This window comes from Hemiscyllium ocellatum, chromosome 33 (genome assembly GCF_020745735.1).
Source record: "Hemiscyllium ocellatum isolate sHemOce1 chromosome 33, sHemOce1.pat.X.cur, whole genome shotgun sequence".
In the NCBI taxonomy this organism is placed as follows: domain Eukaryota; kingdom Metazoa; phylum Chordata; class Chondrichthyes; order Orectolobiformes; family Hemiscylliidae; genus Hemiscyllium; species Hemiscyllium ocellatum.
In genome coordinates this window covers 6045206-6065554 of record NC_083433.1, presented here as the reverse complement: position 1 = coordinate 6065554, position 20349 = coordinate 6045206, and the positions used below count along the sequence as shown (strand labels likewise).

Genomic DNA, 20349 nt, shown 5'->3' with positions numbered 1-20349 from the left:
CTTGACCCAGCATGGGGTCCCCTCACCGCAGGGTGCTGATCATTGGGCCCTGTGTGTCTTCCATGTGGATTCAAAGTGATTCAAGGCCCAAAAGGAATTAGAGACTAGGTGCCAGTGTGGACTGGATTGAAAGGACTGTTACTCTGAAATTGTAATTTCTCTATTTATCTCATTTATTTCTATGAACTGTAACGCTGAACTTTTTATTTCTTTATTTTCTTTTTTGTGCTAAGAACTTGTACTGACGAATGTGTACCTAGGTATCTTGTAACTAAGATGGCGACTTGTAAGCTTTGCGCTGTACTCGTTTAGGTACATGTGACTGTAAATCTAATTAATTGAATTCATCACGTGAATAATCTTGAATTTCTTCCAACATTCTGCAAGTTCAAAGTCACCCTGTTCAGCTTCTGATAAAACACTGCAACGTCCTCCCTGCTTTTTTTCTTGCTCGGACTGAATCCAATGATCTAATCCCATGATGAGCTGTTTGACCTGAACTCGGGTTCAAATCTGCCTCCCTCATTAACCTTGAATAACCTTCCGACTCAGACTGCCTTGTGCTAGGGTCCAGGTATCTGGCTAGTCAATCTGATTTCTGCTAATCATTAAAATAAAGCAAAGAATTGCAGATGCTGGAAGTCGGTAGCAACAGCAGAAATCGCTGTAGAAGCTCTGCAGGCCTGGAAGCACCTGTGCAGAGAGCAGAGTTAACATTTTGAGTTCAGTGACATTGGTTATTGCCTACCTTTGTTGTAAAACATTTAACGGGTCGAAAGCGCCATATTAATGCAAGTTATAGTATAAGCAGACATGATTATCATGATGGGCACACTATTACCCAGGCAGTATTGTGATGAACAAGTTTTTTTTCGTGTTGCTGATTGAGGAATAGTGTGAATAAACCCAAGAGCTGTGGGCTAAAGTATAACATATTGTCCATATGGGTAATGATTAGAATAATTCACTGCATCTCGAGCCCTTTCAACCCATTGCACTTCTGCTAGCTCTCTTTACTGCCATCTCTTCCTGCACTTTACCCATATTCTGGCAAATTTCTTCATTTCATGTATTCACCCTTTGAAAGGTATTGGGGCAGATACTCCGATGGCCAGACAGTCGTTACTCCAGGATAGGTAGGGATTGCACATGGGGACTCAGCAGAATCCCATCGTAGCACACTCTGAAAGCAATACTTGGGAAACTTTGAATTTTCCTCTGAATGCCTCTATGCCTGGAAGTCTTCAAAAGTCTATTAAAAATCAGAGACTGTGGGTGGTTCTGACAAAATTAAATAGAATAGTTAGAACAAAATTAGACTGTATTAATACATAGTATATTCCAGAGTAACTATAAAACTGATCTTGCAGTTAAGTCATTCAACCCACCTCCCCCCTTCTATTATACCCCCACAAGAGGGCGGTACAAAGGCTCAGTGGTTAGCACTGCTGCTTCACAGCACCAGGTTCGATTCCAGCCTCGGGTGACTGTCTGTGTGGAGTTTGCACATTTTCCCCCGTGTCTGCATGGGTTTCCTCCGGGTGCTCCGGTTTCCTCCCACAATCCAAAGATGTGCAGGGTAGGTGAATTGGCCATGCTAAATTGTCCATAGTGTTAGGTGCATTAGTCAGAGGGAAATGGGTCTGGGTGGGTTATTCTTTGGAGGGTCGGTGTGGACTGGTTGGGCTGAAGGGCCTGTTTCCACACTGTATGGAATCTAATCTAAAAAAGACCCTGCCATAACCTCCTGCCAACACAGGTCATCTTTGCACCCAAAGCACTCCCCCACCAAACCTGACACTCAACCTTCCACGGCCCACTGAACCCAGTTTTTCTCTAGCCCCTCCTGACCTGACCACCTTGTACTCTGGCACTCTACTTAGCTGGTACTTCACCTGTCTGGCATCCTATCATTTAGCACCCTACTCCTCTCCAGCTGGTACCCTGTCTACCTGATATTGTATCCTCTAACAAACTGGCAACCTAACCTCCTAGCACATAACATCACACTTGGATAACTAGCCTTTGTTAGGCGCTGTCAAATGTGGCTTTCCGCACCTTTGACTTTTCAGAGTACAGGGTACAGTGGCTGACTGCTGTAACAAGGCGAGGTTAACCTTCACCTCAAAAGAACTGTCAAAAGGCAAATACGTCCACACTCTGGCTGGAGATGCAAGCAGCCTCTATTCTAAGAAGTACAGAGCATCCCCCCTCTTCTGTAAATAGAAAGATTGGAGTGACATCTGTGTGATATTGCTGCTCCCTAGAAATTTGAGTCCATTAAATTTGCTTTTGGCATCCTTTCATATTGCTGCAACCTGCTGCTTAAAAAGATACACTTGTCTCCTCTTAACTTAAATCCTTGTCCATTTGATTACTGACTCTTATCACTGGAAACAGTTTATCTATCTATTCTGTCAAAGCCCTTGAATAATTTAAATGTCCTCTTAACCTTCCAAGTTCAAAGTACAGCTCCATCTTCCTCAGTGTTCAGGTTCCTCAGCTCTGATACCATTCTGAAACTTCCTTCAATCCTCTCTGCCAGCTGAGCCTTTACAATAGCTGTCGTTATGTTTTTTCAGGCTATGTTCAGGGAATGAGTGACCTCCTCTCTCCGATACTGTACGTTACGCAGAATGAAGTCGATTCCTTCTGGTGTTTCACTGGCTTCATGGAGCGAGTGGTGAGTGCTCCCAGTATCGTGGATATTCTGCTTCACCGAGAACAGAAGAAAACAGCACCTTTCACATCCTCAGGACTTCCCACATTGCTGGTAAAGCAATGAGATGCAGCACTGAGGAAGCAATAGCCTGGTGATTTAATCTCTGGGCAGTTAATCCAGAGAGCTGGGTAACAATCTGGGGTCCCAGGTTTCAATCCCACCACGGCGAATGGTGGAATTTGAATTCAGTTTAAAAGAAAATTGAGTCTTAGAGTCATAGGGATGCACACCGCGGAAACAGACCCTTCGGTCTAACTCGTCTATGCCGACCAGATATCCCAACCCAATCTCGTCCCACTTGCCAGCACCCGGCCCATATCCCTCCAAACCCTTCCTATTCTTGTACCCATCCAGATGCCTCTTAAATGTTGCAATTGTACCAGCCTCCACCACTTCCTCTGGCAGCTCATTCCATACACGTACCACCCTCTGTATTAAAAAGTTGCCCCTTAGGTCTCTTTTATATCTTTCCCCTCTCACCCTAAACCTCTGCCCTCTAGTTCTGGACTCCCCCACCCCAGGGAAAAGACTCTGTCTATTTACCCTATCCATGCCCCTCACAATTTTATAAATCTCTATGAGGTCACCCTTCAGCCTCCTCATGATGATCATGAATCCATTGTTAGAAAATCCCATCTCGATCACTAATGTCCTTTTAGGGAAGGAAAGTGCCATTTTCACCTGGTCTGGTCTACAATGTGGTTGACTCTTAACTGCCCTCTGAGTGGTTAGGGATGGGCAGTAAATGCCTAGCCAGTGATAGCCTCGTCCTGTGAATGATTTAAAAAAAAAAGCTGTGAAGAGAAGCCGAGAAGGCAGAGGTGCATAAGTTTGTGGGGGATGGACATGGTAGACAGCAGCTGTTTCTCCTCTTTAAGGGTCACTTACAAGGGCGGCATCATTTCAAGGTGAAAGGCAGGAGGTTTACAGGGGATTTGAGGTTGACCTTTTTCACCCAGAATGCAGCAGGAATCCTGGAAAGTGTGTGGAAACCTCAACTTTTTTAAAAAGTACTTGGCTGGGCACTTGGAGCATCATAACATTCAAGTCAAATTCTGGAAAGTGGGACTAATGTCAATTCGGAGTAGTTTTGCCAATGGGCTGAATGGCCTCTTCTGTACTGCACGGTTCTGTGAATTAAGTACTATTGCTGTGCCATCACTTGTAGTAAAGTAGGAACAGGATAACTCCACACAGGTGCCAAACCTAAATTAATGTGTTCAGGAGTCACAAGGCACCAGGTTATCGCCAAACAGGTTTATTTGAAATCCCAACCTTTTGGAGCGCAGCTTCTTCATCACCTGACAAAGGGGCACTGCTCTGAAAGCTTGTGATTTCAAATAAACCTTTTGGCTATAACCTGGTGTCATGTGACTTCTGACCTTGTCTATTCCAGTCCAACACTGTCAGCTCTCATCTTAAATTAATACAATATATAGCTCCACCATGTCTCTCCAAGCTTACAAAAGGGGATCACGTACTTACCTTCTAGCGTATTGGGCTCTCTTGCTCACTCTTAGTTCCTTGATGGATGATTCAAAAAGAAGCAACAAAGGTGAATACCAGACTGGAGTTGTTTAAATCATCTGAACCTTTTAAACTAGATTCCAGCCTGTAACTCACTTCTGGATAATAGTAGTCAATAATATTTTTAGGTGTGTTCTATTCCACTATTCTCAAGTACAGAATTAACATCTGTATCTCTCTTATTTATCTCCAACATAATAAACAATGCTCAATAAGCCATACGCAGTATGAAACACCCTGTAGTTATCCAGCAATATGTGATTCTCTTTACAGTAGTTGGGGATTAAGTATTAGTACAATTGTATTTTTAGCAAAATATTGTGGATGTTGGAAATCTGAAATAAAACAGATCATGCTGGAGGTACTCTGGTAGTATCTCTGCCAACAGAGAATTAATGTTTCCAATCGATGACTTTATCTCCAGTTCTGACAGAGATTGATTGGTCTGAACCATTTACTCTATTCTCCTGTCCAGAGATGCTGCCAGACCACCTGTGTGTTTCCACCATTTTGCCTTTTAGATGTATCTCTGATAAAGGAAGATTCTAGTTCCTAGCAAAGGGTTTGAATTGTGGTTGTGATTGTGGCTCTTTCGTTTCTGGCAGTGTTTAATTCCATCAGTGTTAGCAGTCTGTCTCTTATCTCTATTCACAGCACCGCAACTTTGAGGAGAGCCAAGAGAGCATGAAAGAGCAGTTAGAAAAGTTGGCCCTGCTGCTGAGAGTTCTGGATTCTGCACTTTGTGACTTTCTAGGTCAGTATCTGAGGAGTTGCGCATGGCAGTGTGTGTTTTGCGATCATCAGTGAACATTCCCACCCTGACCTTTTATGACGGAGGGAAGGTCATTGATAAAGCAACTGGAGATGTTTTGGCCTAGGACTCTGGCCTCTTTATTTTTGTTCGCTGTCCATCTGTCTCACTTTCATGAGCAAATACTTGCGTGGATATATATCTCTCTCTCACTCGCATGCACACTCTGTGTCTGTCTGTCTGTGTCTGTCTGTCTGTGTCTCTCTCTCTCTCTCTCTCTGTCTCTCTCTGTCTCTCTCTCTGTGGTTTTTCTCTCTCTCTGTCTCTCTCTCTGTGGTTTCTCTCTCTCTCTCTCTCTCTCTGTGGTTTTTCTCTCTCTCTCTCTCTCTCTCTGTCTCTGTCTGTCTCTCGCTCTGTCTCTGTCTCACACAAACGTGGACAGACAGAGGAGCTTATGTGTACACAGACATTCTCTCAGAAGAGCGCATGTGAACACAGGAACACCATCCGTTTCAGTACCATTTCCTGAATTTAACTTAAATAGAGTAGATAATTCTTCTGTCTGGCAGCTATTAATTGAACCCAGTTTGGACAGCCTCCATCCAACTTAATGAGAGCAGAAATGCCAGAGCATTAGAAACTGGCACCGTTCCTAGGGCCTATCTCCTGCAGATTGTAAGATAAATGCTTCACTTCGCATCAACTTCCAGGCCTCCAGCTATGTTTCAGAGACCTGCTTCTGTGCATCAGGGTATGGACTGAGACAGATTCAGGCTCCACAGTGAACTGGCCTGCTGACACCCATTCATGGGTGATATATGATAATTTGATTGAAATACTAGGAGAGCTGCCAGAACTCCTGGAACTAGTACCACCAGAGTAGCAGCAGAAACTCAAAGCCTTCTTAAAATCCATTGGCCTGTCCAGTAAGAACATCCATCCTTAGAGTCTGTCATCAAAAGAGTCTCCCTGGTATCTCCCATAATTGCTGTAGTCATTTCTGACGAAGGTACCTCGTATTTGCAGTAGATTAGATGATTTACAGTGTGGAAATAGGCCCTTAGACCCAACAAGTCCACACCAACCCTCCGAAGAGCTACCCATCCACTTACCCCTTCACCTAACACTACATGCAATTTAGCATGGCCAATCTACCATAATCTGGACTGTGGGAGGAAACCCACGCAAATATGGGGAGAATACGCAAACTCCACATACAGTTGCCCGAGGTGGGAATTGAACCCGGGTCTCTAGCGCTGTGAGGCAGCAGTGCTAACCACTATGCCACTGTTATGCTTTGGTTCAGAGGGCTGCATTGCACTTGATGCCCTCGGTGCACTTTATTCCTAGTGCACTTTTTATAGTTAGTGGCCTGTCTTCGACACCCTTTTGCGTTCCTGCAGAGTTTAAGAGACGGTGAGGATTGAAGATGCTGGAGATCAGAGTCAGAAAGTGTAGTGCTGGAAAAGCGCAGCTGGTCAGTCCGAGGAACAGGGGAGTTGATGTTTCAACCATAAGCTTTTCATCCGGAATCAGGTTATTAGAAACTCCCTGACAAGTGGGGACTGTTTCTGCCTTTAATATGTAGCAACATTCCTAATGAGTGTTTTCTCTCTCTCCCTCAAGATTCCAGAGAATCAGGAAGCTTGTGTTTCTGCTTCCGCTGGCTTCTCATCTGGTTTAAGCGAGAGTTCTCATTCCCAGATATCCTGCGGCTCTGGGAGGTGAGTGCTGTCTGCCTGCATCTCTTACACTTGTTAAGTGTGACTAGCTGTGTGGAAAATCATCACGTTGTGCAGTTCTACTGTGATTAGCCATAATCTTATGGAACAGCAGAGTCGCCTCAAGGGGCTGAATGGCCACCTTTTGCTCCGATTTTTATATGTTTCTGTCATGATTATATTCCTTTTGAGGCTGTCTTTATACGAGAGAAATATTCTAAAATATTAACGAGGTTGCATGTATATGAAGATCGTTTTCAAAGACTGTCAAAGTTCTTCTGCTGTTTCTCACTGCCGGTTACACATGCACCCCCCGGAGCAAGGCTTCATGTAAGCTATTACCATCAGTGGCATTTAATTAGGGAGAATAATCGTCAGAATTTTGGAACAGATCATAAATGGGTGCAACAGTGAAGAGGTGAGGGGTTTACAGTGAGCTATATCAATGCCATAGGCCAAGGTGTGGTCTACCAGTTGCAGGAAGTTAGGTGGTGTGCGCTGCAGTGCGGGAATGGTCAGTGCTGAACAAAACAAAGTGTGGTAGGGAGAGGTAGTCGGGGAGCAGCAATACTGTTCCCTCTGTGAACCCGTTTCTATATTTGTCTCATCCGATGAGTTCTGTTCCCTTGTTCTCGCCACCAGGTTCTGTGGACGGGCCAGCCATGCCCAAATTTCCACCTGCTAGTCTGTTGTGCCATCCTGGACTCTGAGCGCGATGCCCTGATGAACCCCAACTACGGCTTCAATGAGATACTCAAGGTAAAAATAAATCAACCAGTAAGCTGTGAAATTACTTTCATCTAAAACTACATCTCAATTTGGTCTCCATCTATTGAGCCAGTGAGTAGAGCGCTCTGTTTTCACCCCTTCAGGTTTTTGTCATCAGAGTCGCTTTCCTGTATGTCCTAAGGTGATTGTTGTTACTATCTCAAGCCCAGCAACAAGACTGTCCCACAATAGAAGGTCGAAGACCATGTTCAGTTTCAGTGTAAATAGTTAAAAGTTGCAGTGACTTCAGTTCATTGGTCTTTGATGGCTCTTTGCTGTGGGAGAGATGTGTGTGTGTGTGTGTGTGGTGGTTTGTTTGTTTGTCTGTGTGTGTATAACAGGCAGTAGACATAAATGGGTCTTTTTTTTATGTTGGCAAGATGTAACAATTAGTGTGCCATGGAGATCAGCGCTGGAACATCAACTGTCTGCATTTTATGTAACTGACTCGGATGAAAGGACAGAGCAATGGTTGCCAAATTTGTTGACTTCACAAAGATAGGTGGGAACTGAGGTGTAAAGAGAACATAAGGATACTACAGATAGAGTCAGTGAGTCGGCAAAAATCCAGACAAATGAGGTTTTAATGGAGGAAAATGTGAAATTGTCTCTCTGTTTTGGCACGTAGGAAGAGCAGAGAGGGTATTATTTACATAGTGTCTGATTGTAGGGTTTGGGATACAGGGATCCATGTGTCCTCTCCTACACAAATCACAAAAGGTTAATCTGCAAGTACAGAAAGTAACTAGGAAAGTTAACAAACTGTTAATATGTCCTGAATGCAACTGAATACGAAAGAATGGAATTTGTTTTTCAGTTATCAGTGTACTGGTAAGGCAGCATCTGAAGTACTTGCGCAATAACTGGTTATCTCATTTCAGAGAGGATGCAAGTGCGTTAGAGGGAATTCAGAGAGGTTTTATCAGATTAATACTGGGACTGGGCAGGTTGTCTTACAAGAAAAGTTTGGGGGTCTTGAGAAGTTGGAAGTGGTTAGGATATTTCCTCTTAGTGGAGAATATAGAATTAGGTGTGACTGAGATCATCACTCGAAAACAGAGATGAGGTGAAAGTTTGTCTGAAGGTCATGAGTCTTTGGAATTGTTCCTGTAAAAGTGGAGGAAACATACATTGAATATGTTCAAGGTAGAGATAGATTGATTCTTGTTAAGTAATGGGCTGAAATGTAATTGGAGTAAACATGAACTTTCAGTCCAATCAGCTGAATTCTTACTGAATGGCCGAGCAGGCTCAAAGGATTGTGGTCTACTCCAGTTTCTAATTTGTATGTTCAGTTGCTAACGCCATCCAATAGTACAGGTAATATTATTGGTTGACTTTTACCAGTGTGCTCCAGTCTGTCCATTGGCAGTTGGACAATCCAAAGTCACACGACACCAGGTTATAATTCCAATAGGTTTGTTTATTTGAAATCACAAGTTTTCGCAGCACTGCTGGTGTGGTGTGACTTCTGACTTTGTCCACCCCAGTCCAACACTGGCACCTCCATGTCATCGGCAGTCGGAGCGTTGAAAGATGCTGTTGCCTCATTGCCAGGTCTCTGCTACTGCCGCTTGTGTTCTGCGCAGTGGGCCTGCGTTCTCCTTTCACCTCACGCCCTGTCCAGTGGCCAACGTACGCACTCTGATTCGGAGATCTGAGCTCCTGTCTTGCTCTCTTGCAGCACATCAACGAGCTGACCATGAGGTTGAATGTGGAGGACGTGCTGTGCAAAGCCGAAGCCATCTACCTCCAGCTTGCAGCCTGTCCGGTGAGTCTGAACCCAACCCCTTCCCGCCGCCCCCACACCCAGCCCCCTGTCCAGTGAGTGTGAACCCGAGCCTCTTCCCCTCCCCACTCAGCCCCCTATCCCATGAGTCTGCACCCAACCCCTTCCCACCAGCCCCCTGTCCAGTGAGTCTGAACCCCCACAGACCCCTGTCCAGTGAGTCTGAACCCAACCCCCCCCCCACCACCACCACCACCACCACCCCCCACCTCCACAGCCCCCTGTCTGGTGAGTCTGAACTTCCCTGCAACAACCCCAGAGTGCACTGCTGAGTGACCTGCCTTTGCTACGGGACAGTCACCTCCAAATCAATCCTGTGCATCCAAGCAGCAGAGTGAAGCTCAATGTTTCCCAGTCTCCAGCAGGGGTCAGGACTGACAGAATTGTGCTGAACAAAATAGAGGGGAGAGGATGCTAACCATGAGGGTCATTTTATTGCCCCAGTTTCTTGGTGCAGTGCTGAACCATTAAGATTTTTTTAATTTTTAAATTTTAAATTTTCGGGATCACTGTCATAGAGTCATAGAGATGTACAGCATGGAAACGGACCCTTCGGTCCAACTCAACCTTGCCAACCAAATATCCTAAACTGACCTAATCCCTTTGCCAGCACCTGACCCATATCCCTCTTAAGCCCTTCCCATTCATATATCCATCCAGATGCCTTTTAAATGTTGTAATTGTACCAACCTCCACCACTTCTTCCAGCAGCTCATTCCATACATGCACCACCCTCTGTGTGAAAACATTGCCTCTTAGGTCCCTTTTATATCTTTCCCCTCTCACCTTAAACCTACGCCCTCTATTTTTGGACTCCCCTACCCTGGATGTAAGTTTGCTCACCTGAGCTGGAAGGTTCATTTTCAGATGTTTCGTCACCATACTAGGTAACATCATCGGTGAGCCTCTGATGAAGCACTGGTGTTAATGACCCTCTTTCTATTTGTGTTCAAGTGTGCTTGGGTCGGTGATGTCATTTCCTGTAGTGATGTCTGTTCCTGTCACTTCCCTACCCTATGGAAAAGACATTGACTAATCACTCAGTCTTTGCTCCCCCATGATTATAAACTTCTGTGAGGTTTTCAAGGCAGATATCTGTTGCCTGTGGCTGTTTTCCCTTGAGAGGGTTACTGGGCTATTTCAGGTGGCCAGAAAGAGCCAATCACACTAGGATCTGGAGACTATGCTGGGTAAGGACAATAGATTTCCCACCCCAAAATCGTTAGTGAACCAGATGGATTTTTACAACAATGGATATGGTCAATAGTGCTAAGATTTACTGTAATTTCCACATTCTTTTGAGGAATAAATTAAAGTTTTGTTAATTCATTTAAATTCCACCAGATGTTATGATAGGATTTGAACCTAAGTTAAGTCTAGGTCGATTTTCGTGCTCCTCAGATGCTGCCTGACCTGCTAAGCTTTTCCAGCAACACACTCTCTCTCCTGAATTATTAATCCAGTGACATTCCAATAATGCCACCAAACTAAATAGCTGAGCTAAGCACTGGAAACTGGGGCAGAAACCTTTTTCAATAAAAGTTAAATTAATATGAGAAGATTTGGAAAATAAAGGATTTTAAATATTGAAATTGAAAATAAAAATCTCCTGTAAATTAACAGCAACCCCATTAACCTCAAAGTCACAGTATGTTTAAGGTGAGAGGGGAGCAATATAAAAGGATCCAGAGAGGCAGTTTTTTTCACACAAGGTGGTTAGTGTCTGGAACAGGCTACCAGCAAGAGTGGTAAAAATGAGTACGATTTCATTATTTTAAGAAACATTTGGACCAATACATGGTAGACGTGGGAATTGCAGGATGTGGACCAACTGCAGACAGGTGGCACCAGATTAAATTTAGAAAACTGAGCATAGGCAAGTTGGGCCAAAGGGCCAGTTTCCATGACGTAGACCTTCATGACTCTATCTTGGGTCTACGCTCTGATAAGAAGAAATGGGTTTGGGCAGAGGTTGAAATGAAGAATAGGGTGCAGGTATGGAAAGGTACAATGGGGCACGGGTGTGAAATGCTCACACGTGCTAGTCGTCCACAGACGTGGAAAGCTGATCATTGTGTTTCCTCTGTTCGAACAGCAGCTACAACAGAGTGTGCAACAGATCCTGGGCCTGGTGGAGGACACTACCCCCAGCGGCAGCACTAGCTCTGGCACCGGCAGCTCCCCACAAGCCCTGTCCCCCAGCCAGACGCATGAGTCGGAGCTTACAGACAGCGCCTCCCACAGCCTGCCCGATAGCAGCATTGAGATTTTACACACAGAGGATGGTAACATTGAGTCTGGCCAAAGCCCGTAAGTGATGGTGGCAGAGCTGCTTAATAGGAGAGTGTGTGGGTGGGGGGGGTGTGCTGACCAAAATCTCAAACAAGGACATTTAAAACACTTTCACCAAAGCCTTGAGTAACAATGCGGCAGCAGCTTTGGAACTGAGACAAAATTCATCCATGTAATCCTGTAAAAATGGGTAATTTCCTTTCTTCACTGACCAAACTTTAATCTGAATAGTTGTAACTGAGCACAGTGGTTGCTTCAGTTCCCAATTCCTGTTCAAGTTCTTGGGGGGGGATGAAAACGCTGAAAAATCCTTCAGGATTGGTTGCTGCTTCCGGTTTAGAATGAGTATTATTACATTGTAGAGTTCTGATTTTTGTTTTTGGATTAAAAAAAAACTTCTTTTTTCTCTAAGAACTTAAACATGGAGCCCTTTCAAATTGGGAGGGAAGTTGGTTATTTCTGGCAAGGGAGACAGTAAATGAGATGTGGAGCAACTCCTGCTATCATCCCCTCTGGCCTTGTTTGTCATCTAGACAAAGTCAAATCCTTCTCTTTTTTTGTCTAAGGTGTGATTACCGCTGATGTTAAGGGAAGGATTCAATTGCAGCTCGATGCTGCTTGGCCCACCAATGTTCAGCCCGTACCCACTGAAGATCTAACATTGCAATCCTGAGTTTCAGTTGACTGGGCTCCCAATGCCTTGGGGCTTCAGCCATAGTGTTAGTGTTTATGTTTGCCTTTAGTCAGTCAGCACCCTCTCCCGTCCTTCCTGTGCAGCCAAACTCTCCTTCAGTTTGGTGTTTGTCTTTATTCGGTGGGTACTAAGTCACCATCAATCGAACCGAATGCGTCCAAACCTAGGTGAGTGACTCAATTATCCATCTGGATGCGGTAATCCATCCGTCAGTGATTCTCGGCTGGTGAGGGATCCCCTTGAGCTGGTGATCGGATAACCGTTGTGTGACGTCGAGTGGCGTTTTTCTGAGCAGCAGACCTTCTGCAGTCACAACAGCTGACATTAATTTTCACCAGTCTGCCGTGAGGGCAGGAGTGCAGTAGGATCACCCCTGTACAAATCCCCGTAATCTCATTTCCTTTAAAAGACTGTGTGCTTGACTTGATGGATTTGAGTCCAATGGCCATGCCAAGTATAAAGCGAAGGGACTAAAACTGTCACTGCTAAGGAAATTCATGATTTTCCTTTTATTCTATTGAATGGAAGCACTTGCCAACCCTCGCACAATTGTATTTCTTTATTCCCTGGAGAGGCATAAGCACGTGAGGAGTGGGTTGCAGATCTGTAAGACTGTGCGACAAATGGTAGCTCCCTTGCACTGTGTAGGATGTTTGAATTTATTCTGTGTAACCACAACTGCGTCCTTCAGAGCTGCTGAGGAAATAGAAACGTGCAGACATTCAGCTGGTCAGCATTAACCACACCAGCACAACCTGGGCGTTTTCCATTGTTTGGAGGGAGTGGGTGTGGGGGTAGAAATAGATGTTTGTAGAGGAGGGGGGAATGATAGCTAAGGGGAGAGAGGGCAAGGACACACGCAGTTTTGCACCCGCAGTGTGTGAAGAGTCAGCGCTGCTGGTGAAGAGCTGGTTAATCCCAGACTTTGTCACCCATTCAGTGGTCTAAGCAACTCATGAAACAAGAGCCTTATCTTGAGTCACAGCTACCCCAACTCTGTGCTCTCCCTGCTCATGGGCCGGCAAATCTGTTTCAATCTCCCACGTTCCACTTGGAGATATAAAGGATTCTTGCCATCCGTGTGCCAAAGTGGTCACACACAGTTTGTCGGCTTGGCTCAATTGCCAAGGCTTTTCATTCTTGATTCTGACAAATTGATCAAGACTTTCCTCCCCAAGTACCCCCCCGCCCCCGCCAAGGCTGACATTCCAGGGTTGTACGGAGAGAGAACACCACTCTGCCAGAGATGCCCACTTTCTTTCTGACTGTGGGATTAGGCCGAGGCACCACTGGTCCATTCTGATGCATTGCGCATGTTCCCCAGTGACAGTCGTTTAACAGCAAGGGAGTTTCTCAAACGTCATAACCAGCATTTGTGCCTCAAGCTAACGGCACGCAATGCGGATTAACCAGTTATCCACTGGATGACTCTTGCTAATGTACAAAATTTCTGCATATTAATTTGTGTTAGGCTCCACTTCAAAGTAATCAAGCGCTTTGAGGTATTTTCAGTAAAATATATATATTAGGTTCCTTTTTCTAGGAAAATATTTTCAGTGAAGCTGGTAGGTTTGGAGTTGAATCCTTAACACCCTCCAAATTGCTTTTGCCAAGGGGACACACCAAGTTAGTTATACCCAAGGTTCATTTTGTGCCTGTACTTTTAATAGTATGTGACTTTAATCTGTCTGAAAATTGGTCAGAGGATCTTCTTTAGTAGACAGTAGTTTCCTGTTTAAGAAGTATTTATAAATCAATTTAATCAGAAAATCTGTGTGTGTTACAAATTGATTTTCCGTCTTGCCATTCAGTTGTAATGGTGAAATGTTAGCTTACAAATTATGCTTGGGTTGGGCAGAGATATGAAGTGTTATGTCTGTCTCCCCCATCCTTCTGCAGGTTGATGTTCTTTGACCCAGCTCGCTTTCTTAATAAAACACACACACATTCCAGGCCAATCACTTGTCTTGCTGTTGTGCCTGCCCCCAGCACAGACAGCTCCCACGTTTTTGTAAAGATATTCAATAAATTACCTCCATCTCGCACAGTTCTTCAATAGGACCCAAAGTGTATTCTTACGACATGATGTGGAGGTGCTGGTGTTGCATTGGGGTGTGCAAAGTCAGAGAGCACACAACACCAGATTATAGTTCAATAGGTATATTTGAAATCAAAAGCTTTCAGAGTGCTATTCCTTCGAACCTGATGCTCTGAAAGCTTGTGATTTCAACTGAAAACCTGTAGGACTATAACCTGGTGTCATATGACTTCTGACTTTGTCCACCACTGTCCCACACCGGTACCTCCACGTCATTGGCTGTCGGAGCTTTGAAAGATGCTGTAACCTCACTGCCAGGTCTCTGCTACCGCTGCTTGGACAGTAGAGAAGGGAGGTTTACTCTGTATTTAGCCCATGTTATACCGACCTGAGGAGTATCCAATACTGGGATAGGATGCCTCAAGGAGAAGGTTCAGAGATGTTGCTGTGACCAACAAAACAACAGTTTAAACAAATATCTATGTTAATCAGTTATATTTTTGTTGCATCTGACAGCCTGACTTTGATTCCAGCCCTGTAAACTCTGCTTATGATTGGTGGGGGTAGTGCTGACCTCCATGCCACACCCACAAACATCATCCAAAAAGCACCAGGCTGTTGTTATCTCTCGGGGGGGGGGGGGTGAATCTGAAGCTGTCACACAGTGTTGAGGCCTTCAGCAAGCTTAACTCTGTAACCTGCTGCACACACAATGTTGTTTAACCAGGCTCAGATTAGCAAAGGGTTAATTCCAGGCTCTCTCTCACTTGTGTACTCAAGCAGCATGATGTTGGACAGAAAGCTGAGCAGTTGTGCAAATGATCAAAGCGAGATTTTTGAGATGCTCTGTGGCAAGTAAAGCCAATTACACAATATAAATATATCTTTGCTCGCTCCACCATACCGTTAATAGCCACTCCCCTGGTATGATTGACAGTAAACCACATGCTGTCTTTTAAATACTGAACTATCATTCCCTACAACCTCTGATTTTTCAATTATATCATGGCTGCTCCAAAGACAAGGCATGTCTGAAGCCGTTTTTGCCTTTAAGCAGACATGGTCTTTGTTCAGTGAGTGGGCATCACAAACTGTTAGAAAGTAGGAGCAGGAGGCGGCCATTCAGCCCCTCAACTGTTTCAGCTTCCAATCAATACGTGTCTCTATTCCATAACCCTTGAAACTTCTAGCCAACCAAAATATGTTGACCAGTTTCCTTTGTGAAATGTTCATTTGAACCCTCCTCCTCCCCACCCAATCATTTTGCGGGGAGAAAGTTCAGGTTTCCACAAGTTTTAAAATGGAGATGTGTTTCCTGATGGTTGCAGTGAAGTTCACAAGTTTGAAGGTCTCTCTCATTAGAATGCGGCAGTTTGAATTGTGTGCTAGAAAGTACAGGCTCATACCCCGCAGAAGATGGTATTCAGTTCATGCCTGGACTGCCTCTTTGAAAAAGCTTTCCAATGGATCCCCATCATAGCTGTTTCCAGCAGTAGAAATGACAGGAAGGAGTTAAGAGTGTTTGCAGTGGGCTGTGTGATATTAATGATATTAATTCCAGGATATGGAGCAAACAATACAAAGTACCTCCCAGCAGCTCTGAGTACTGTCACCTAAACACTCCCTGGCCTGATCAAAGACATTTTGCTTTGCATTATGTTTGTTAATAAGCTGCTCAATATTCATGAGCACACAAATCTTCATTATGGAGCAGACCGCAGCCGCCACATGAGGAGCTTGCTCACACAGTGCTCCCACATGGAGCTTGTTTTGTTCAGAGTGGGATTCTTGCTCCTTGCAAGGATGCGGCTGTTTGTCACATTAAACAGGATTCACCAATCAGGAAGTTCCAGCATTGTCCACGTGTGCAGCGGGGTAGTAAGAGGCGAGGAATGTCCTTTGACGTTAATGAAGTGTGTAGCGGCACTGATTGAAACAACAGACAGTGCAATGTAAGCGACATCCCAGTACAGTTTTATCTTTCCTGAACGACATCTTTTTGTGGCCAGAACTCTGATAGAGTGAGGGTGCCAGCATTCAATCGCAGTGTGTGTTGCCAATGCCAGTTTGGCTGCCAGCTGCCTGCACATGCCTAGATGGCAGCAGTTGCACGAGACCTCTGTGCTAGAGCCTTCTAGCCCACCCTCCCTTGCCTCACTTCTAGCCACATCCCTCACTGTACAGCTCACTCCACATTTAGCAATGGGTGAGTGAGGCATTGGCGGATGTGGACAGGGCTCTTTTCTGAGTGTGTCTCTGGGTCAATGCATCTGGAATTCATTTCAGGGGCATCTCTTGCATGGGTCCTTTAGCACTACTGCGCTGCAAATTGAATAAACTGCACACCAACACATCAGTTCCACTTCTGGGTTCAAGCCAGCTGAAAAGATTAATTCCCACACAGGACCAATTGCTGCCCAGCAACTAGTGGTGACGTTGGCAATAAACACAGCACTCTGTGCAGAATCTTCCCATTAGAATTCATCCCTTTCTACAGCAACAATATAAACTGAGGGAAAAGAAAATACAACTAACCTTAGCTCCTCCCAAAATGTCTGATGCCTCCTCTACTGGGAGGACATGTTCAGGCAATATTGAGAGACTCCTGTAAGTTAGGCTTCCCTGATAGAGCTGGTGTATACCTGCAGGTTGTCAATGATTGACTAACTGGTATCATTTTGTTCTCCACCCCTCCCTGACACAGTGCACAGCAGTGGTTAGGAGCCAGTGAGGGTTACAGTCCAACATGCGCAGTATCTGATCAGTATTCGGTTCTATGAAGCAAGGTGTGCTGTAGACAAGTGTTTTATACTGGCTGATACTGTGCTGCAAGGTTCACTTCTGTCTTGAAACTTTTTGTGTGATTCTAAGATGTGCAACTGTAATTTGCTGTATTAAATTACTGACCCAATCACTACCACAGGTGGATGCTGTGTTTTTTCTATCTCTGTCTCTATGTTGTATCTTTTGCAAAGCCCATGGCTGTCATTCTCCTTAGAGGAACCGTCAATGTCACCATTTTTCCGACGTCAGAAGTTGATGTTTGCAATTGAGATGCACTCCGGATTCCCACCCTACCTCACTGATCCCCTTCTCTTGGAAACACAGCCGTTCCCTCAGGTCCCTGCAATTCCCTAAAGTGCACGGTGACCACGTCCTGATACATCTAATCCACAAATCTCTCAACCTTGTGAATGGGCTACAGTGTACCCAGCTGGGATGCAAGTCATAAAGCCCTGAGCTTGAGTTGCTGTATTTGGGGACATCTCTTGCACATCGTGATCCAGTGCAGAAGATGTAAATCACAGCCTGAACTCCTTGATCTGAGCTAAATAGAACATGAACTCTTGCTTTTATTTCACCCTTCATTCGACTTAAGTACAGACCAGAAAATTCTTATTGTTTATGTTTGACAAATAACCAGAAGCCCATTATCTAAGGAAGGTATCAAGTTTTTTAAATTCTAAAAATATTAATTGTCTCTTATTTTAAATTTTATTTATGCTCTTACCTTAAATCAAAATTCTGTCACTAGAGAAATCCCTGCCAATTCCTGATATGCTGTTCTATAATGTCACAATTTAATTTTGGTGGAGGAGCTCCAGTAGTGGACCCTGTGCTTCTGGGATCTCTGCACTCCCATTCCCCTCACTCCTGAGTCCCACACAGCTCCGCCACTGGTCTTTTTGTTTCTGGGACCTTGCTGCCACTGCTCCTGGGTCCCACCATCAGTGCGCAGTAAGTTTCACATGTTAGTGAGGATCTCCATAGCAACCCAGTACTGACAGAGGGGAACATCCTGCGACTGAGGACTTCAAAACTCTCTCGTGTCTTCACCAGGGGTCAGTCACTGAAAGACCATTCGACAAAGAGTTCTGGACCATTTGCCCTTTGACTCTGCCAGGTAAGGCTAGGAGGCTCTTTCTCTGATCACGACGTTGGACACTGAGAGTTGGCAGACAGTGTACAAAAAACTTTGGGAATACAATGAGACTTTCCACGGTGTCCTTTGCCTGACCTCTGTAGGGTCTGCTCAGTGACCGCACTAATAAGGAATATATTTCGGAGAGTGCTGCTGTTTCTCTGCAGTCCTTCCTCCAGGTCAGTGTTGGTTTCCCCATCAGTTTACCCTCTCTGACCTCCAAGTAGCTATTCTTAAGGATCGTTGGACCGGAACCATTAACTCCGATTCCTCTCCACAGATGCTGCCGGACCTGCTGAGATTTTCCAGCAATTTCTGTTTTTGTTGCAGTCCTTTTCATTGTTCAATAGCACACGACTTGAATATTGCAGACACAAGACCTGTTTTGTTGACGCTTTCTCTTTGACTCATCAGGACAGTTCACAAGGTGCTCATTCCGCGTGGTGTACATTGCGGAAATTGGCAGGTCACATCAAACTGCACACCTCCAGCAGTTTGCAACACTCTAGGAACTATCCATACCCAACTGTTGGTGCTTGTAAAACTCAAACCTCAGGGTTCAGCATTTGATGTGATTTAATGATTGGTGGTAGTCCCTAAAATAATTCAGAGTGTATAAAGAGCTACACTGGCAATCACTTTCGGATTGTCAGTCAGGCTTGCAGTGTGGTGCACTTGAACGTACTAATTCCTGGAGCCCGGCTCTTTACTGCCACAAAAAGCATATAGGCAGACTGAACCAGTTTCAATCAAACAAAATAGATCACAGCCCTTCGCCCATTCACTTCTCAAGGCAGTGCCTTCACCAATCAGAGTTGAAAGTTTAAGCAAAGACTGGCTGTTAGCAGTCAGTCATCATCTAGCTGGTGCATTCTCTGTGGCAATACCTCGATCACAATCAGTCCACAGGCCATTCAGTCAGCTCTCTCATATTGGCTAATGATTTCCTTTTACTTTGGTATTTATTGCAAATTGTCCTGATGACAGCAGTAATTTTTTTTTCTGAGCTACTAACTATTCTTTACGTGTGTATATTGATCTTAAACAAGCAAATTAATCATCATGGTTGTCCACGATTCATGTGCACTCACTTCTATAGATAAATGCTTGCGATGCGTATGCATCCACATTTGTCACATATCCATCAATGCAGACACATTTCCTGCAGGTGTTTAAAATGTTTTTGTGCAACATTAATGTTTAATATCTGTGTGTCTAAGATAGCATATGAAAGCATAGTTCATACCATTTTAACATACAGCAGCACAGTCGCTCAGTGGTTAGAACTGCTGCCTTCCAGCACCAGGGACCAGTGTTTGATTCCACCCTCAGGCAACTGTCTTGTGTGGAGTTTGCACGTTCTCCCTGTTTCTGCTGGGTACTGCAGTTTCTCCCACAGTCCAATAATGTGCAGGGTTAGGTGATGCTACCCAGGCAGTAGTGCTAGCCCCTATGCCTCCCAAGTTGCTATCTGAGATCCCAGTACTCCTCTTGCCTGTTGGGAGTAAGAAATCCCTCCGGAGCAGCCCTGTGGGAACACCTCCAACACTGGGTGCAGCAGGTCAATAGATAAGTCATATTTCCACTTTCTCAAGGACAATTAGGGACTGAAAATAAATGTAATTCTGCATCCTGGCAATGATCTGTTTTTTCAAACAGAAACATTAATTCATGCACAGCAAGATCCCATAACAAACAAATACATGGCTGGCTAGTGTGGGTGTTTATAGTGGAGATATTTGGGTAGACAATCAAAACACTCTCAGGAATATAAATGCTGGAGAACCTCAGCAGACACAGCACTACCCATGCAGAGAAAGCAGTGTTAACGTTGCGGGTCTGGTGACCCTCCTTTAGATCTGGTTCAGAGCCACGCTGCGTCCTTCCTGATAGCTGCTGCCAAACCTACTGTGTTTCTCCAGCGCCTTTATCTGCTTTTGTTTTAGATTTCCAGCATGCAAAGTTTTTAATTTCTGTTTGAGGAGGAAATGTTGGCCAAGGCCGCATGGCTCCCCCCACACGCCAGATCTGAGCAAGAGCACTGCACCTCAGTTTAATTCTCAGACAAAGGGCAGCATCTCCAACAATGCAGCACTGATGTTTTGGATGTGTATTGCATGTTTGG

General features: G+C 44.7%; 1 protein-coding gene across 1 annotated transcript in view; it reads left to right on the top strand.

Annotated features, from left to right (window-relative positions):
* Positions 1–17219, top strand: part of tbc1d17 (TBC1 domain family, member 17) — a 44835-nt gene extending 27616 nt beyond the window's left edge. The window contains exons 12-17 of the mRNA XM_060849711.1: positions 2583–2683; positions 4904–5003; positions 6627–6724; positions 7364–7480; positions 9174–9260; positions 11374–17219. Coding sequence (XP_060705694.1) covers positions 2583–2683; positions 4904–5003; positions 6627–6724; positions 7364–7480; positions 9174–9260; positions 11374–11592 — 722 coding nt within the window. The 3' untranslated portion in view covers positions 11593–17219. The remainder of the gene's footprint in view (positions 1–2582; positions 2684–4903; positions 5004–6626; positions 6725–7363; positions 7481–9173; positions 9261–11373) is intronic.
* Positions 17220–20349: the final 3130 nt, after the last annotated feature.